This window comes from Thamnophis elegans, chromosome 3, assembly GCF_009769535.1.
Source record: "Thamnophis elegans isolate rThaEle1 chromosome 3, rThaEle1.pri, whole genome shotgun sequence".
NCBI lineage: Eukaryota > Metazoa > Chordata > Lepidosauria > Squamata > Colubridae > Thamnophis > Thamnophis elegans.
Window position 1 is genome coordinate 43,202,839 of NC_045543.1, and position 14,274 is coordinate 43,217,112.

At 36.8% G+C, this 14,274-nt stretch overlaps 1 protein-coding gene across 1 annotated transcript in view; it reads left to right on the forward strand.

Moving 5' to 3' along the window:
• LOC116506390 (transient receptor potential cation channel subfamily V member 6-like) overlaps nt 1-12,026 on the forward strand; it is an 89,873-nt gene extending 77,847 nt beyond the window's left edge. Inside the window, exons 14-15 of the mRNA XM_032214114.1 lie at nt 950-1,056; nt 11,657-12,026. Of these exons, the coding sequence (XP_032070005.1) occupies nt 950-1,056; nt 11,657-11,945 (396 nt within the window). The 3' untranslated portion in view covers nt 11,946-12,026. The remainder of the gene's footprint in view (nt 1-949; nt 1,057-11,656) is intronic.
• The last annotated feature ends 2,248 nt before the right edge of the window (nt 12,027-14,274 follow it).

Below are 14,274 nucleotides of genomic sequence, written 5' to 3' on the forward strand. Positions count from 1 at the left end.
CATTATAATATTGAAATGAAAATGTGTTTGGTATCCTTTCTGAATTAGATTTGGAATTATGTTATGATTCCAGGATCCCAAACAGATCCGTGATTCTTTTCAACTGTGTATTTATTATTGGGAAAACAGGATTTCAATAATCATACTTGTTTTAAGTATATATAAGTATATATAATTGAATGGGGGGGGGAGTAAACCTTGGTTTTTTAAAAGCTAAATATGTGGTTTCCAGATTTGTTCACTTATGCATATGTATGTATTTTATGCATGATGCCTGCCTGCAGATAAGAATCATATCTACATAAATCCAGATTAATGGATGCTAGAATGTTTTTTTTAAATAGTATAATCTAATAATTGAATTAGAGAAAAATTGAGGAGAAAAAAAATCATGTCAATTTTTAAAGGAAAAGTGGGGGAAAAAACATTGCCAAAGAAAGGAGGAAGAAGGAATAAAGAAAATCTATTCTGAGCCTGCTTGTCCCCGTCAAAGTAGATGATACTTGTATCATTTCCTAAATGTGTAGCTATGGGATATGCTGCAATTCATGAAGGTTCATTGGATATTGGCACTAAGAGAGACTCCAAAACCTGCTTTAGGAATATTACCCAAGGTTACATGGGCATGTGAGCATTTATGTAGAAGTTAAGGGTCACAAAGAACCACATAAACCTCTACAGGAGAAATAAACATGAAAAGCTATTTGGAATCCTTTCCATGTGGAGTTCTGGAAGCATCAGGACTAGATGAACAATGGTGCCAAATATTGTTTAATATGGCCATCAATATTCATTCTCCTCCAGAGGATTTACAAAATGGAAAATCATGTTATTCTTTAGTCTGTGTTGCCTACTTCAAAAGAGGAAAGTTCCAGACATGACACTAGTGGAGTCATTTGACTTAATTAAAACATTTTGATTACCCAATTTTTAAAATTGTGTCTTTTAGGTTGTTTCCACTACCATTATGTTAGAGCGCAAACTCCCACAGTGTCTCTGGCCTCGCTTAGGCATCTGTGGAAAGGAATATGGCCTAGGTAACCAGAGATATTTGAGGTAAGTTTCATTAATTTGTGTACATCTTCTATGATAAAGAGGATATTACGCATGTGGACTAGTTACTATTTAAACCAAGTATCTATTTACTTAATGAACCCATAGCATCAATTGATATTTAGGATATGCTGGTGGATATGGGAAAGCATAAGCAGCCCAAACAGATTGACAAGTCACAGAATTAAGGAGCAAGACAAATGATAGGACTACAGAATTAAAGAAATAGTCATATAAAGCTGGCCTAGGAAGGAACAGTCTCAATACCAACTTTCTGTCACAGCAAAACAAGAGAAAAATACTAACACTTCTCTTAAAATGTGGGTTTACCCCTGTATATGTATGTAGATGATAATAATGATGATGATGATGATAGATAGATAGATAGATAGATAGATAGATAGATAGATAGATAGATAGATAGATAGATAGATAGAATGAATGAATGAATGAATGAATGAATGAATGAATGAATGAATGAATGAATGAATGAATGAATGAATACCGGTAGATAGATGATGAGAGAGGGGATAGGTAGGTAGGTAGATTGGTCTTAAAATGTAGGTTTACCCCTGTATATGTGTGTAGATGATGATAATGATGATAGATAGATAGATAGATAGATAGATAGATAGATAGATAGATAGATAGATAGATAGAATACCGGTAGATAGATGATGAGAGAGGGGATAGGTAGGTAGGTAGATTGGTTAGTAGACACACACACAGAGAGAGAGAGAGAGAGAGAGAGAGAGAGAGAGAGAGAGAGAGAGAGAGAGACAGAGACAGAGAGAGACAGAGAGAGAGAGAGAGAGACAGAGACAGAGAGAGATAGAGACAGAGAGAGACAGAGAGAGAGAGAGAATGATAAATGAGAGTGGGATGGAGGGAAGTAGATAGATAATAGATAGATAGACAGACAGACTGACAGATAGATAGATAAAGATAGTTGATAAATGAGAGAGGGGAGTAGGTGGATAGCTAAATGATAGATAAATAGACAGATAGACAGGATTATGATCATGACATTAAACTACTCATTTCCCATTCCTCTCCTCCCCACTATAATCATTACAAAGATATATTCATGGAAAAAGGTTTCTGTTCACACACACACACGCACGCACGCACACACTCACTCAAATGCAAAAGTTGCTCAGTGGGCATAGAGCCATAAACATGGCATAAAGGTTGCCAGGTTTATAAAGCAATCAGCACACAGCATCTGAGTACATGTCACAGTGAGACACTTGATAGGATGTGTGATGACTGCATCTCTGCTGTTCCATATCATTTTAGCTCAAATCAATCAAAAATAGTTAGGCTGTAAATCCCAGAGTCAAACAGCATTTAGAGCATAAATAGAACATAGGATATTAAAAACTCTTTTAAATACATTGCAACATTTGTATTTATCACCTCAAATCTCTTGGCATACTAAAGTCACCACTTTTCAGCATTTTTACATTAGGTGCCTCCTTTTCTTCCATTTTTTTTGGGGGGGGACGCTAACATTTATAATATTCATTTTAATTCCATTCTTCAATGTATCACTAGTATTCCCATAAAACCCCTAAACTATCCCTTCCAATGTTCTCTCATTTTAGATTGATCCCAAATGATTTCATCCCATTTATTCTTAATTCTATTCCTTCTTCTAAAGGTGTCTTGTTCAGTCCTTTTCTCTCAAAATGAGGCACAACTCACTTAACAAATGTCTCATAACAACAGAAATTTTGGGGTCAATTGTGGTCGTAAATCAAGAATTCAAAGAATACAAAGAATGTATCATCCCATTCTTGGACAACAATTCCTTCTCTACATGCATTTTTTAATCCATAATCTCCCTCATTTCATCATTATGCCAAGCATCCTTTTTTGTACTTCCTGTACTTCCTAGCCTAATTCCACATATTTCAGTAGTATTTTGTAGCATAATTGTTTTCATTCTGTACCAATCAAATTGCACATCATCTTTATTGGAGAAGAATGCCTTTGAGTCTTATTGACTCCTGGCAATTGCCTGGATTAGGCCCTGCAGTTTTCTTGGCAACATTTTGGGGAGTGGTTTGCTCTGTTTCCTAGGAGTGACAGAGACTGATTGGCCCAAGGTCACCCAGTTGGCTTTGGGTTTAAGATGGGACTAGAACTCACACTTCCTGGTTTCCAGCCCAGTATCTCAACTACTATATATGAGAGTTACATATGTGTATATTGGATTTAGTACCAAAATTGTGCCCTGCTAAGGAAATGTTTAGCTGTTTATTTTTTATGTATGACATGGTGCCTTCAGCTAAATAGCAATAGCAATAGCAGTAGACTTATATACCGCTTCATAGGGCTTCCAGCCCTCTCTAAGCGGTTTACAGAGAGTCAGCATATTGCCCCCAACAATCCGGGTCCTCATTTTACCCACCTCGGAAGGATGGAAGGCTGAGTCAACCCTGAGCCGGTGAGATTTGAACCGCTGAACTGCTGATCTAGCAGTAGCCTGCAGTGCTGCATTTAACCACTGCGCCACCTCGGCTCTAGTTATGTAAATCATAACACTGACTGAATTCCCAAATTCAGAACAATCCAAATCTGGCAAAATGTAATGCCATTCCAACAGCTGTCTTTGAAGGGAAATTACGGAATCTCCCACTTTAAAAAACCCGTTGCTCTTACGTATGTTCCTGAAACTTTAACCCATGTTTTGTTATACTGCAATGATAAAGGTGCCCAATTATAGCTAATAAGTCTCCATCTAGATAGATTTCCAAGAGACCCAAATACATTTAATTTTTAGTTATTACTATGTGATCAGTGTGATTTTGTTTCTCTGAATGTGAGTGTGTTTTGTTTTCCTATTTATAAAATACAGCACATCAAAATTATATAAATATAAAATGTATATTTATTAAGTTTTAACAATGTTTTTTCCTTGCTGTTTTGCAATAACCATTCCTTTTCTTTGTTTCTGAATTGGTCAATTACTATAATTAATTCTACTTCCATTAAATTGAATATCTAGTTTATTGGTGAAATTGTGTCTCTTCTAAAAAGGTATCATGTTTTTTAAACTGAAAGATAAAATATGTGTTAAAAACTACATGTGGAACATTTCTCTCTTCAAATCCACATTATCATTGCCAATTTCTAATAAAAATAATATGCTCAAGATATTCTCTAACACCAAGTGCTTAGCAATTTTCATAATGTTGAATACAGATTGATTTTTTTTGTCAAAATGGGGGTGACTAAACTTTTCACTCTACATTTGCTCATTTCTGTTCTCTTCCACTGTTTTCCATTTGTTACTGCTTATTTTCTGGCCATTTCTCTCTCTATTTCATTCCTCCTGTCCTCCCTGCATGGGAATATTATGTATTAAATGTGACTACACTGTAATGTTTTGGCAATGATTTCTATATTGTATTTGTATAGGTTCTTATGCTGTTCAAGCTGGGACCTATTTTGAACACACAAAACCTCCTAGAAAGAATTGCTATTTTTGAGAATTCTGGAAATTGGAATATCCACATAGATTTTTGTGCATCGGATACATTCTTAAACACACGTTTGTGTATATGATTAAAAGTAATAATTTTCCAACCATAAATTCAGAGACTGCCCATGTTTCTGTTAAATTTTAGGACACAGTGATCCCTGCAGCTTTTTCCAAAGAAACGTCATGATAATGTTTTTCTACTATGAGAGATGAAACATTTACTTTCATGTTACACAATAATTTCACTTACTTTGTTTAAATTTTTCAAAACATTAAAATTCTCCTTTACAAGTTTAGAAAATTCCTTGAGCATTGGAAGCCAATAATTTAGGAGAATTAAGAACTCATGCAACCATTAAATTATGATGGCTGGGTTTACCATACTGGATTATAGCATTAGTTACTAACATCCATTATCTTTCAAGTAATATTAAACTATTTTTATTAAAACATAGCTCAGGAGAAATGGAGATTTTCATAAGTTAGTTATTTCCATTTTTTAAAAAACCTTGTTTTATAGGCTGTTGGGCTTGATAATTATCAAGCCCAACAGCCTATAAAACAAGGTTTTTGCCATAATCTATTTCATATATTGTATAGAAAGAAATCTGACATTTTAGCAGGACATATACTCAATAATAAACCCCAACTTCCTGCCATGTGTATTCATGTGAAAATCTGAAAATATGTTTGTTGCCTTCACACTTTACATTTTTAAAGATGCCCAAAACACAAAGTGTTTTTCATACTAGCAATCTTCTTCCATCATAATAGATAAATAATAATCAAGTGGGAATACCAAAAGTGCCTTTTAAAGAGGCAACTGGACTTTCTTTGTTTTTCCTTGAAGACGTTTCGCTTCTCATCCAAGAAGCATCTTCAGGTCTGAACCAGCATTCATGACCTGGATGACTGAGAGTCTCCATAGACACTCATGTGGGAAGTTCTTAAGTAAGTAGAAGGTCATGTTCAATGGAACCGGTTGTAGAAATGGTGACTGGGTCACTGAACAGTAGGGACCTCATGTTCGTCACACCCCCAAACTGGTTCCCTGGTTACCGCGACATCTTTTTTTACCGTTTAAAATGTTCTGCACATGCGCAGACCTATTTACAGGCAACTGCACACAAGAGTGTGCGAGTGAAGCAAGCGCACCTGTGCAAAATCACGTGCACACGAACCAGCAGTAATGCCGGCAGAAACCCACCTCTGGTGCATACATACACACACAAACAGAAAGGATCCTCCCTAATTTATCAGATGTAAAAAAAGATACAGGAGATTTGTACTTTCAGACCTGGAAGATTGTGGTCAGCACAAGATGAACTTATTCTCTTTTTTTGCAATGCTACATTAAAAGAATTTTTTTACTTAAGCTTAATAAGTTATTGAGGATCCTTTTCATTTTCTTTCCCATTATGTAGCTGTGAGAGTTCCCTTCTCCACTTTCACTTGCTCACTTCCTTGGTAGCATCTCTTCTTCCAGTCTCCCAAGGTCATTCCAACATACCATTGCAGAATCTCAAGCCCATCCCATTTTGTTATCCTGAATGCCTGGAAACAATGTCTAGAATCTTTGGAAGAAAAGATGTCAAGTAATAAGAATTTTCCAAATGAAGAGTAGCCAGCTGCTTTTAGCTAGTTAGGCTTGCTAGATTTCTGAGAAAATATCTTAATGGAAATACTTTGGAGCTAATCTGGTATCTGGATCCCCACCCTTATTACTTCCTAAGATACTTCAAGATCCACTTTGTAGTTAGATGCATTCTGGGGATAAGATAGTAGACAACTATAGGTTAGTTTTTTACACAAACAATTCACAAATATTCAAATTAAGAAAACAAATACAGTAATATCAAGAACCTCCCGGATCTGGACCAACAATATTGTTGATTCCCAGATTAGAGTAATCAATGTGTCTGTCTAGATGTTATACATCAAAGATTGCTGTTGTTGTTGTTGTTGTTGTTGTTCTAATAACCTGTCAACGCATTCCATGCTAAACTGGCTTGGATCTTATATGGATTCACATCTTGTTTGGAGCATGGGTGGGAATTTCTGCCCCCCCCCCCCAAATAGAAATAGTAAAGAATATATTTCCACACTTTGAGCAGGACTGCCTAGCCTTTAGAAAGCTTGAGTGTTGACAGTTTCTACCCTCCAGTGGCTGCTCATCTATTCTTGCCCCCCTGCCTTTCCCCCAAAACTCATTTTAGGAAACAGGTATTAAATAGAAGGACTTTGTGTGATCGTTTCCAGCCAGGAAAAGACACAGGGATTGAAATTTCTCTGAAACTATCAATTGGGCATCTTCTGTTATGTTGGAATCCATCACTCCTTAGTATCCCTTCTGCTACCCATTGGGGATGGCAAGATAAAATGTCAAGAGAATTCAGTTGGGGGTTCTTGTCTTTGTTCTGCTTGCTGCTAATTCAGGCGAGCCGGAAAGAAGGTGGGTGGGTGGGGGAACTGTCTTGGTCGACTGCTTTTGCAACATGAGCCTTTTTTCTGTCTGCAGTGATTTGGGATCTCGCTGTGAATATTGATTACATGTGAAATATTGGCAGAGGAAGGGCCCAGTTTTTTATTCATAGAGGGAAAAAAAGGAGGAGGAAAGAGAAGAAGGGAGTTCTGCTCCAAAGCTGCATCCTGCCTACCATTTTTAGTTGCTTCTATTTAGAAATATGCTGTAAAGTGGGAAGTATAGCTGCAGTGAGTGGTTTATGTTGTCAGTTGTCTTCATTTTCATCTCCCTTGCACATATAGACACAGTATCTTTCAGCAGAACACCCACATCTGCTGTGAACATGAGTTAGGGAAGGATTTCCCCATGCTAACCATCTGCAGTTGTTGAAGGCATCAACCTCCAACAGCTGTTGAAAGCAAAAAGCCATTGCTGTAGTACAGTATTTCTCAATCTTGCAACTTGAAAATGTGTGGACTTCAACTTCCAGAATTGCTGGCTGGGGAATTCTGGGAGTTGAAGTCCATGCATCTTTAAATACCAAGGTAGAGAAAGACTGCTCTAGTAAAACCAACTAATTCAGTTTGCCTCTCTGTATCACTGCTGACCATCACCATAAATATGCTATAGCCAGGGTGATTTTTTTTATTTCCTTGTCTTGTAAATGCTTCAATTATATTTTTCCTCCTGCACTTTTCCACATCTAGTGTGGTGTTACGGTGAAGATGCTGCATTAGCACTGCAGAACCAGATTTAATACCTGCCTTGGTCTTACACACTCAGAGTAGCAACATACCTCCCCTCAAGACAACCTGCTTTACAGAGTTGTAGATTTAAAAACAGAGACATCCAATCCCATATACCATGTTCAGCTCCTGGAAAGAAACACGACACATAAACCTAATTAACTAACGGCAGGGTATAAAGGAGAGGCATATGAAGGTGCAGTGTGAAAGAGACATCTTGACAGTTAAATCTGCATTGAAACAAACACCTTTGCTATGAAAGGATTACATGTGTCTCTTCTGCATGTTGAATTATGCTGTAAAATGGGGAGTGGGAAGGTTAGGAAACAATGAAAAAGACTGTATTCATCTATCCAGGCTTCACAAGTGCCATGCTTGTCTCGGATGCAGTGTGATTTGAAGAATTCCTTGTAAAATAAGGATTTTTTCCCCTTTACAGCCAGCTAAGAGTCTTCTAAATATCTGCAAAAGTGAGGTAAAAATCAAAACAGGCACCAACAAAACAGACCCCATAACCAGAAAGTGGACTTTGGCAACAACAAAAACAGAATCTAGGAAATACGTGATATATGAATTTTGCAGAAACATTTTCAATTGACTATATGCTACTCTCTTTCTTTGACCCTAAGATTGCATTGATTGTAGAAATGTGGCTGTAGCATTCTGATTGCTACAGACATTATCTTCCTACTGCTACCCCTCGCCTGTTGATGCAAGTGTGTGAATTTCCAGAGACCTCCTGTATCAAGCCTCTCTCTCTCTCTCTCTCTCTCTCTCTCTCTCTCTCTCTCCATCCCTTCCTCCCTCTCTCCCTCCCTCCCTCCCTCTTCCCCCCCACCTAAGAAATAGGCAATGGCAAATCACTTCTGAAATCTTGCCAAGAAAACAGTAGGGACTCATCAAGATAGTTTTCAAAAGTTACTTACTGAAAGGCACAAAATCAAACTAGAAAAAAATAGACAGAAACCTGCAATCTTGTATTATGCAGCTATAGGCTATAGTTTTCAAATACCAAAGTACATTTAAAATATCTTGAAAGGAGAAGAGAATTGGATTATTGCATGTTGTTTATTTCAGTACAGTATTTTTTTCATAAAACAGAAGAAACAATACCAAATATTCACTTGCAAATTCACTTTGCCAAAATATTTACTGAGCATTTTCTGTGTTTTCACTTCCCTTGCTCCAATTAGATCTCCAGGTATTCAGGCTCATACATAAAAATGCCTGTTGTAATCCCCTGGGATTTGATTGTCAAGTGTCCAAAATCCCCCCACATGAAAGTAATATTGAGAACACAGTAATGGAGGAGTGAATTTCATAGTATGTGATTTATTTTGCTAGTTGTTAGTATATTATTATATTTATCTGCTTCATTCTGTTTTTGTGCTTTAAAATTTTCCTGGTCATTGAATATTGATTGATTGATTGATTGATTGGGAAATCATCTACCACATCTGTGAGTTGCCTAGCTAAGAGGATGAAGCAGCTCAATGGGCAAAGGACCATAAAGAATGCAAACTCACAGATTGGTAATGGAGCACTAAAATAACATAAGTGTAAAAAAGGTCCAAAAATGTCAGGCACTTCTTGACATTTATAAAAAGAAACTCTGTTTTTAAACTGAAGGTAGTTTTAGGGCATCTGAGAATGTCAAGTATATCACAATGTGTTTCATTGTGTGGCAGGATTCAGGGAATGTGTCTTTAGGATCTTGTTGGTATGATGCATATCACATTTGTTCTTATTGACAGCCAATTCCTTGCAGTCGCCACCTTGTCATAATCTTCCACAGATGTCTGCCTGCCAAGGGGGTTAGTAGCTGCTTGTGGGAATATGAGCTTTACCGAATGGTACAATTGTACCTGTATTGTGTTTTTGCTAATTTGCAATGAAGTTTAGTGATCATGATCATATGCATATTTAATACCTGCCTGGTTAGCTTGCAGGAATATGGTACGAATGAATCCTACAGGTCCATTTTATGGGGTTAGACAATTTTCCAAGTCATGGGAAGACAAATCAGGCATTGCAGATTGCCTATTCTGTAGTAAGGGGTTTAGGGTGGGGAAAGCTACTATTTTCTGTTTCATTGCTTAAATTCAGCCCATTATCAGGAATAGAAACAGCTATTACACTGATGCCTTAATTGGGATGCATGCCCTTCATAAACTCATGTGTTCTGTTCTCTGATTCAGTCCAATTTGGACCCAAATCACATCCTATATATAATTTTATTAACAATTAACGAATGGGAGAATAGAAAAGATAGAGCACTGCAGTTCTTTTCTTCCCCTGCAAACTGAATGCTTAGTTTGGATTTTAGTGCATGTTCAGCTCTCATTCAAAAAAATAAGTTTCACCTTCCCAATGTTTTTTTCCTTACAAAAATACAAGGAGAATTCTGAAGGCAGGATTTTTAAAAATTCATTTGCTTAGCAAGAAATAAAAAAAATCTTTTTTATTGTCTATTTTTTCTAATCAACAAAGCCATAAATTATAAATTCATTTTTTTGTTTCTTGCAAAAAATCTCTAAGGGGTTTCCAGTCAGCAATAAACATAGATATTGTCTTTTCTCTAATCAAAGAACTCAATTTAGCCATCTCTCCAAGTTCCATCATCTTCCCCAGCCTTTCCTCCATTAAGGGTAATACTGAATCTTTCCACTTTTGAACATATAATAATCTCACTGCAGTTACCAGATGTAAGAAAAAACAAAGTCCCATGTCTTTTTTCTCCAACTGTCAGTCCATTTTTACCATTTTTAAATGATACAAATGAAATTACCTTTAGATAAAAATAAGTAAAATAAAGATATAGAAGAAGCAAGTTAGGATAAGATATTTTGACTATAAATACAGTGAACACCCAGTTAGTTACAAGCTATACATCTCAAGAAAATCTAATTAGGCATCCTTACTTCACTTTTTTCTCTACAAACTTATGTACTTTGAGAGTTCAAATGAGGTTCTAAAAATCAACAACAACAAGGGTATATCATCTTCAGTACTGGAAGACCCCTTGTTTTTTTTCCTGGTGAATACCTGGTCCATAATTAATTCTACCCAAGGAAATGTAATTGAACAGACTATAATATCATTATTCTTCAAAAATATTGAGGTTTCCAGAGCTAAATTAATGAATATCAAGATCGAACTACAAATATTTTCCCCAGAAACTAGACGGTTTCTTCTTGTAAGGAAAAGATGACAAATATAAGCAATCTCTTAGGGTTGGCAGGCCTGTAGTCACAGCCTCCAGAAATCTGTATAATCAGAACTTTCAGAAAAGGATGTAGAAAGCAATTTAAGCTAAAAAATATATAATTAATTTAGTGACTGATAAATTGGATTCTTCTTTCAATTTACCCTGATATACGAAGAGATACCAAAGTTGTAACAAAACTATGATTCTCAAGGCTATTTGGAAAAGGGAAAAGAAGCGATGGAATAATTCACATCGATTTTCCTTTGGCAGGAGTCTTTATAAACAGGTTAATTAAATATACGAGAAATGTATTACATTTTCCTAAAGGCAAAGACCATGAATTTTAGTAGGCAGCCAAAACCTCCTTAAAAGTAGCTCATTTTTAAAGCATATAAAGACATTTCCTAGTATTAATAAAGAGAATAATTACAAGCATATTAAAGGATTTGTATTTAGGATCTTTTCATTTTGTACTAATAAATCATTGTCTTCTTTCCCACTGTATTTTTAGCAGCCTCTGATCTTTAACCATTTCTGGCTCCTGGCCTGGTAGGAATTATGCTAATATAAATGCAATATTGTTCCAAGCTCTCTTCCAAAGACCTTGATTCAACATCCTTGCAGAAGCTTGAATAATACAGATGGGTATGCACAAATCAGTTGTAACATGTTCTTCACTACTCTTTTGCATGCAGGGTTGAAGATCATTGTGAAATAAGGCAGATGCCTGTTAAAACAAATGGGCCTTACCGGAGAGATGCCTTTGAGAAATACCTGCAGAGGAAACACAGAGAAGATGTAGCAGCTGATAGAAAAGATGGTCGACCAATTTTGACAAAAGAGCAAAAGTGCGTTGGTGCTCCTTCAAATGCAGCAAACACTAATAGTCACTGGAACATCTTACGGCAGAATACGCTTGTCCACAAGCAGGGATATACCAATCATGCCATGGAAGACGAGGAGGAGGAGGTTTATCATGTGTGAATGCATAGGCCCAGGTGCCTCGGTGGAAAGTAAGATAAACTGGTATAAAGAAACAAACATTTAACAAAGCAATGTCTCCATTCAAAAGTGTACATAACAGACATCAAAGACAGCTTCAGCATTCTTGTAACACTGCATGCAGTGCTTCTGAGACAGATGTATAGAATATATCTTCATGCTTCTCAGAACAACTGGTCAATGGAATGATGGTATACAGTTGTTCCCACCAGCTGAAACTCACTCATACTTAGAAGCAAGACAGTGTAATATAGTGGTTAAAAGAGCTAGATTAGGACCAGGGAGTCCAACAATCAAGACCAATCTCAGCTACAGGTTGATGTTAGGCTAGTCTCTCTGCTCTTTGTCAGTCTACCTCATATGGTTGCCATTGCGAGGATCAAGGGCGATCCTCATATAGGCTAACTTGAGTTCTTGGAAGAAAGCTGAGCTAAATCTAGCACATAATATTGTACATGAAAGTCAAACACTAATAAAGATGAATGCCAGTGGGGATGTTCAGTGTTAAATATTTGCATTCCAAGGAACAAGTAAACTCCACTTAAAGATTCCAAATGCATGGCTGTGAATTTAAAACTGGGAAATTGATCTGAGAGGTATAAGGTACATTTTAACATATACTAGACAACCGATTGGGTCATTGTTTCAGAGATATTGCCTTACCTAAAAAGAATGATCAAGGACGAAAAATCATTAGGAGTAAGAGTGCCTTTCAGTTGCCTCCTATCTTCTTTGTGGCTGTCTGCCCTCTGGCAGCTGATGATGAGACTGTTCTACACAGCCTATGGAGGGCTAGAGTGGTACTGGTCTACCTGATCTCCAGGGGCCAAAGGCAAGGCCAGTCTACCCAGCCTCCAGAGGGCTAGAGCAGGATCAGTCTACTAAACCTCTGGGCAGTGGTGTGGCAGTACTGAAATGACCATTAATTTCAGGCCCACAGGAATCCTGGACTTTGGACACATTCTGCAAGTTAGCCTTTTGAGGTAACTTGGTTCAAAAGTCATTCTATGAGGCACTGTTTTGCCCCATTAAAATACCCAGACATAAGAGTTTTATAATATATAGATTCATATGGAAAATTATGAATAGCATTTTAGTAGACAATTCAAAAAGATTACTGGATCAGGACATATTTGGTGTGTGTTTTGTATTATGTATTATGTATAGCAAAACATGTATTACCGTAATTGAACAAATGAGGCAGGTACTGTCTGTTGTTCACAACACTACACTAAATATGCCAGTGCATGGTGTCTTCAATTTATGAGCCTGGAATTACGGTTATAAGTCATGTCACATGACCTTATCTGATTTTACAAACTTTAACATAAACACGGTTATTAAGTGAATGCAGTGGTCGTAAAGCAAAGCCCTTACCCCCAGTGGGTGTATTTTTGGAAATGGGAAGTAAACATTTATTTCCAGCAAAAAGTAAATAAATAAATCTTGGTCACATGAAAATATTCATAAATGCAGTCTGTTGTGCTGAGTGCCCAAAATATAATCACATGACCACATGTGCAGGCCATGAGAACGTAGAAGCCAGGTTGTAAGTAGGTCTGTTGTAATTTTGAATAGTCGCTAAGCAACTGGTCATAAGTCAAGAACCTCCTCTATATTATCACAACAATTTACTTAATTTGCCTTATGAAATCATGAAACAAATGGTATACATTGAGGCAACTGATATTATTTGTGCAACAAATATGTGACAAATTTGTATGACAAATTTAAGTCACCACAGAGATTTGGTTTGTTACAGGCAAATTTAATATACTGAGATCTGTTCAATCAACATTCTATGCTACTGGATTTTAGTGCTTGTTACATTACTTTGCATTTTCTTTATCTCAGTTTTCTTTCCTTCTTTATTATCATTACTATCAAAGCATGTTTCCACAATTGGTTTGTGTCCATGAGCCTCTCTAACTCAAATTCTCTGGCAGTAATGATTGTGGAACACTTGGAGCTCTCCATGTTTGAGTGGAAACTCCAAAAATTTTCCAAGCATGGTCATGAATCTGGATCAGCATTGAAAAGCTGTTGTTGCTCTATAGCAGTGGTCTCCAACCTTGGCAACTTTAAGACTGGCTGAGGAACTCTGGAAGTTGAAGTCCACAGGTCTTAAAGTTGCCAAGGTTGGAGAACACTGCTCTATAGAACAGAAGATAATAAAAAATGACTCTTGATTCCTCCAAGAACAAAGAGTCTTTTTCAGAGCTTCCCAGAAGTCCTTGCAAATCTTAGGGACTGGATGGTTGCTTAAAGAAGATTGTGCTTGTGGATGGCAATGAGGAATATAGGTTCTCCT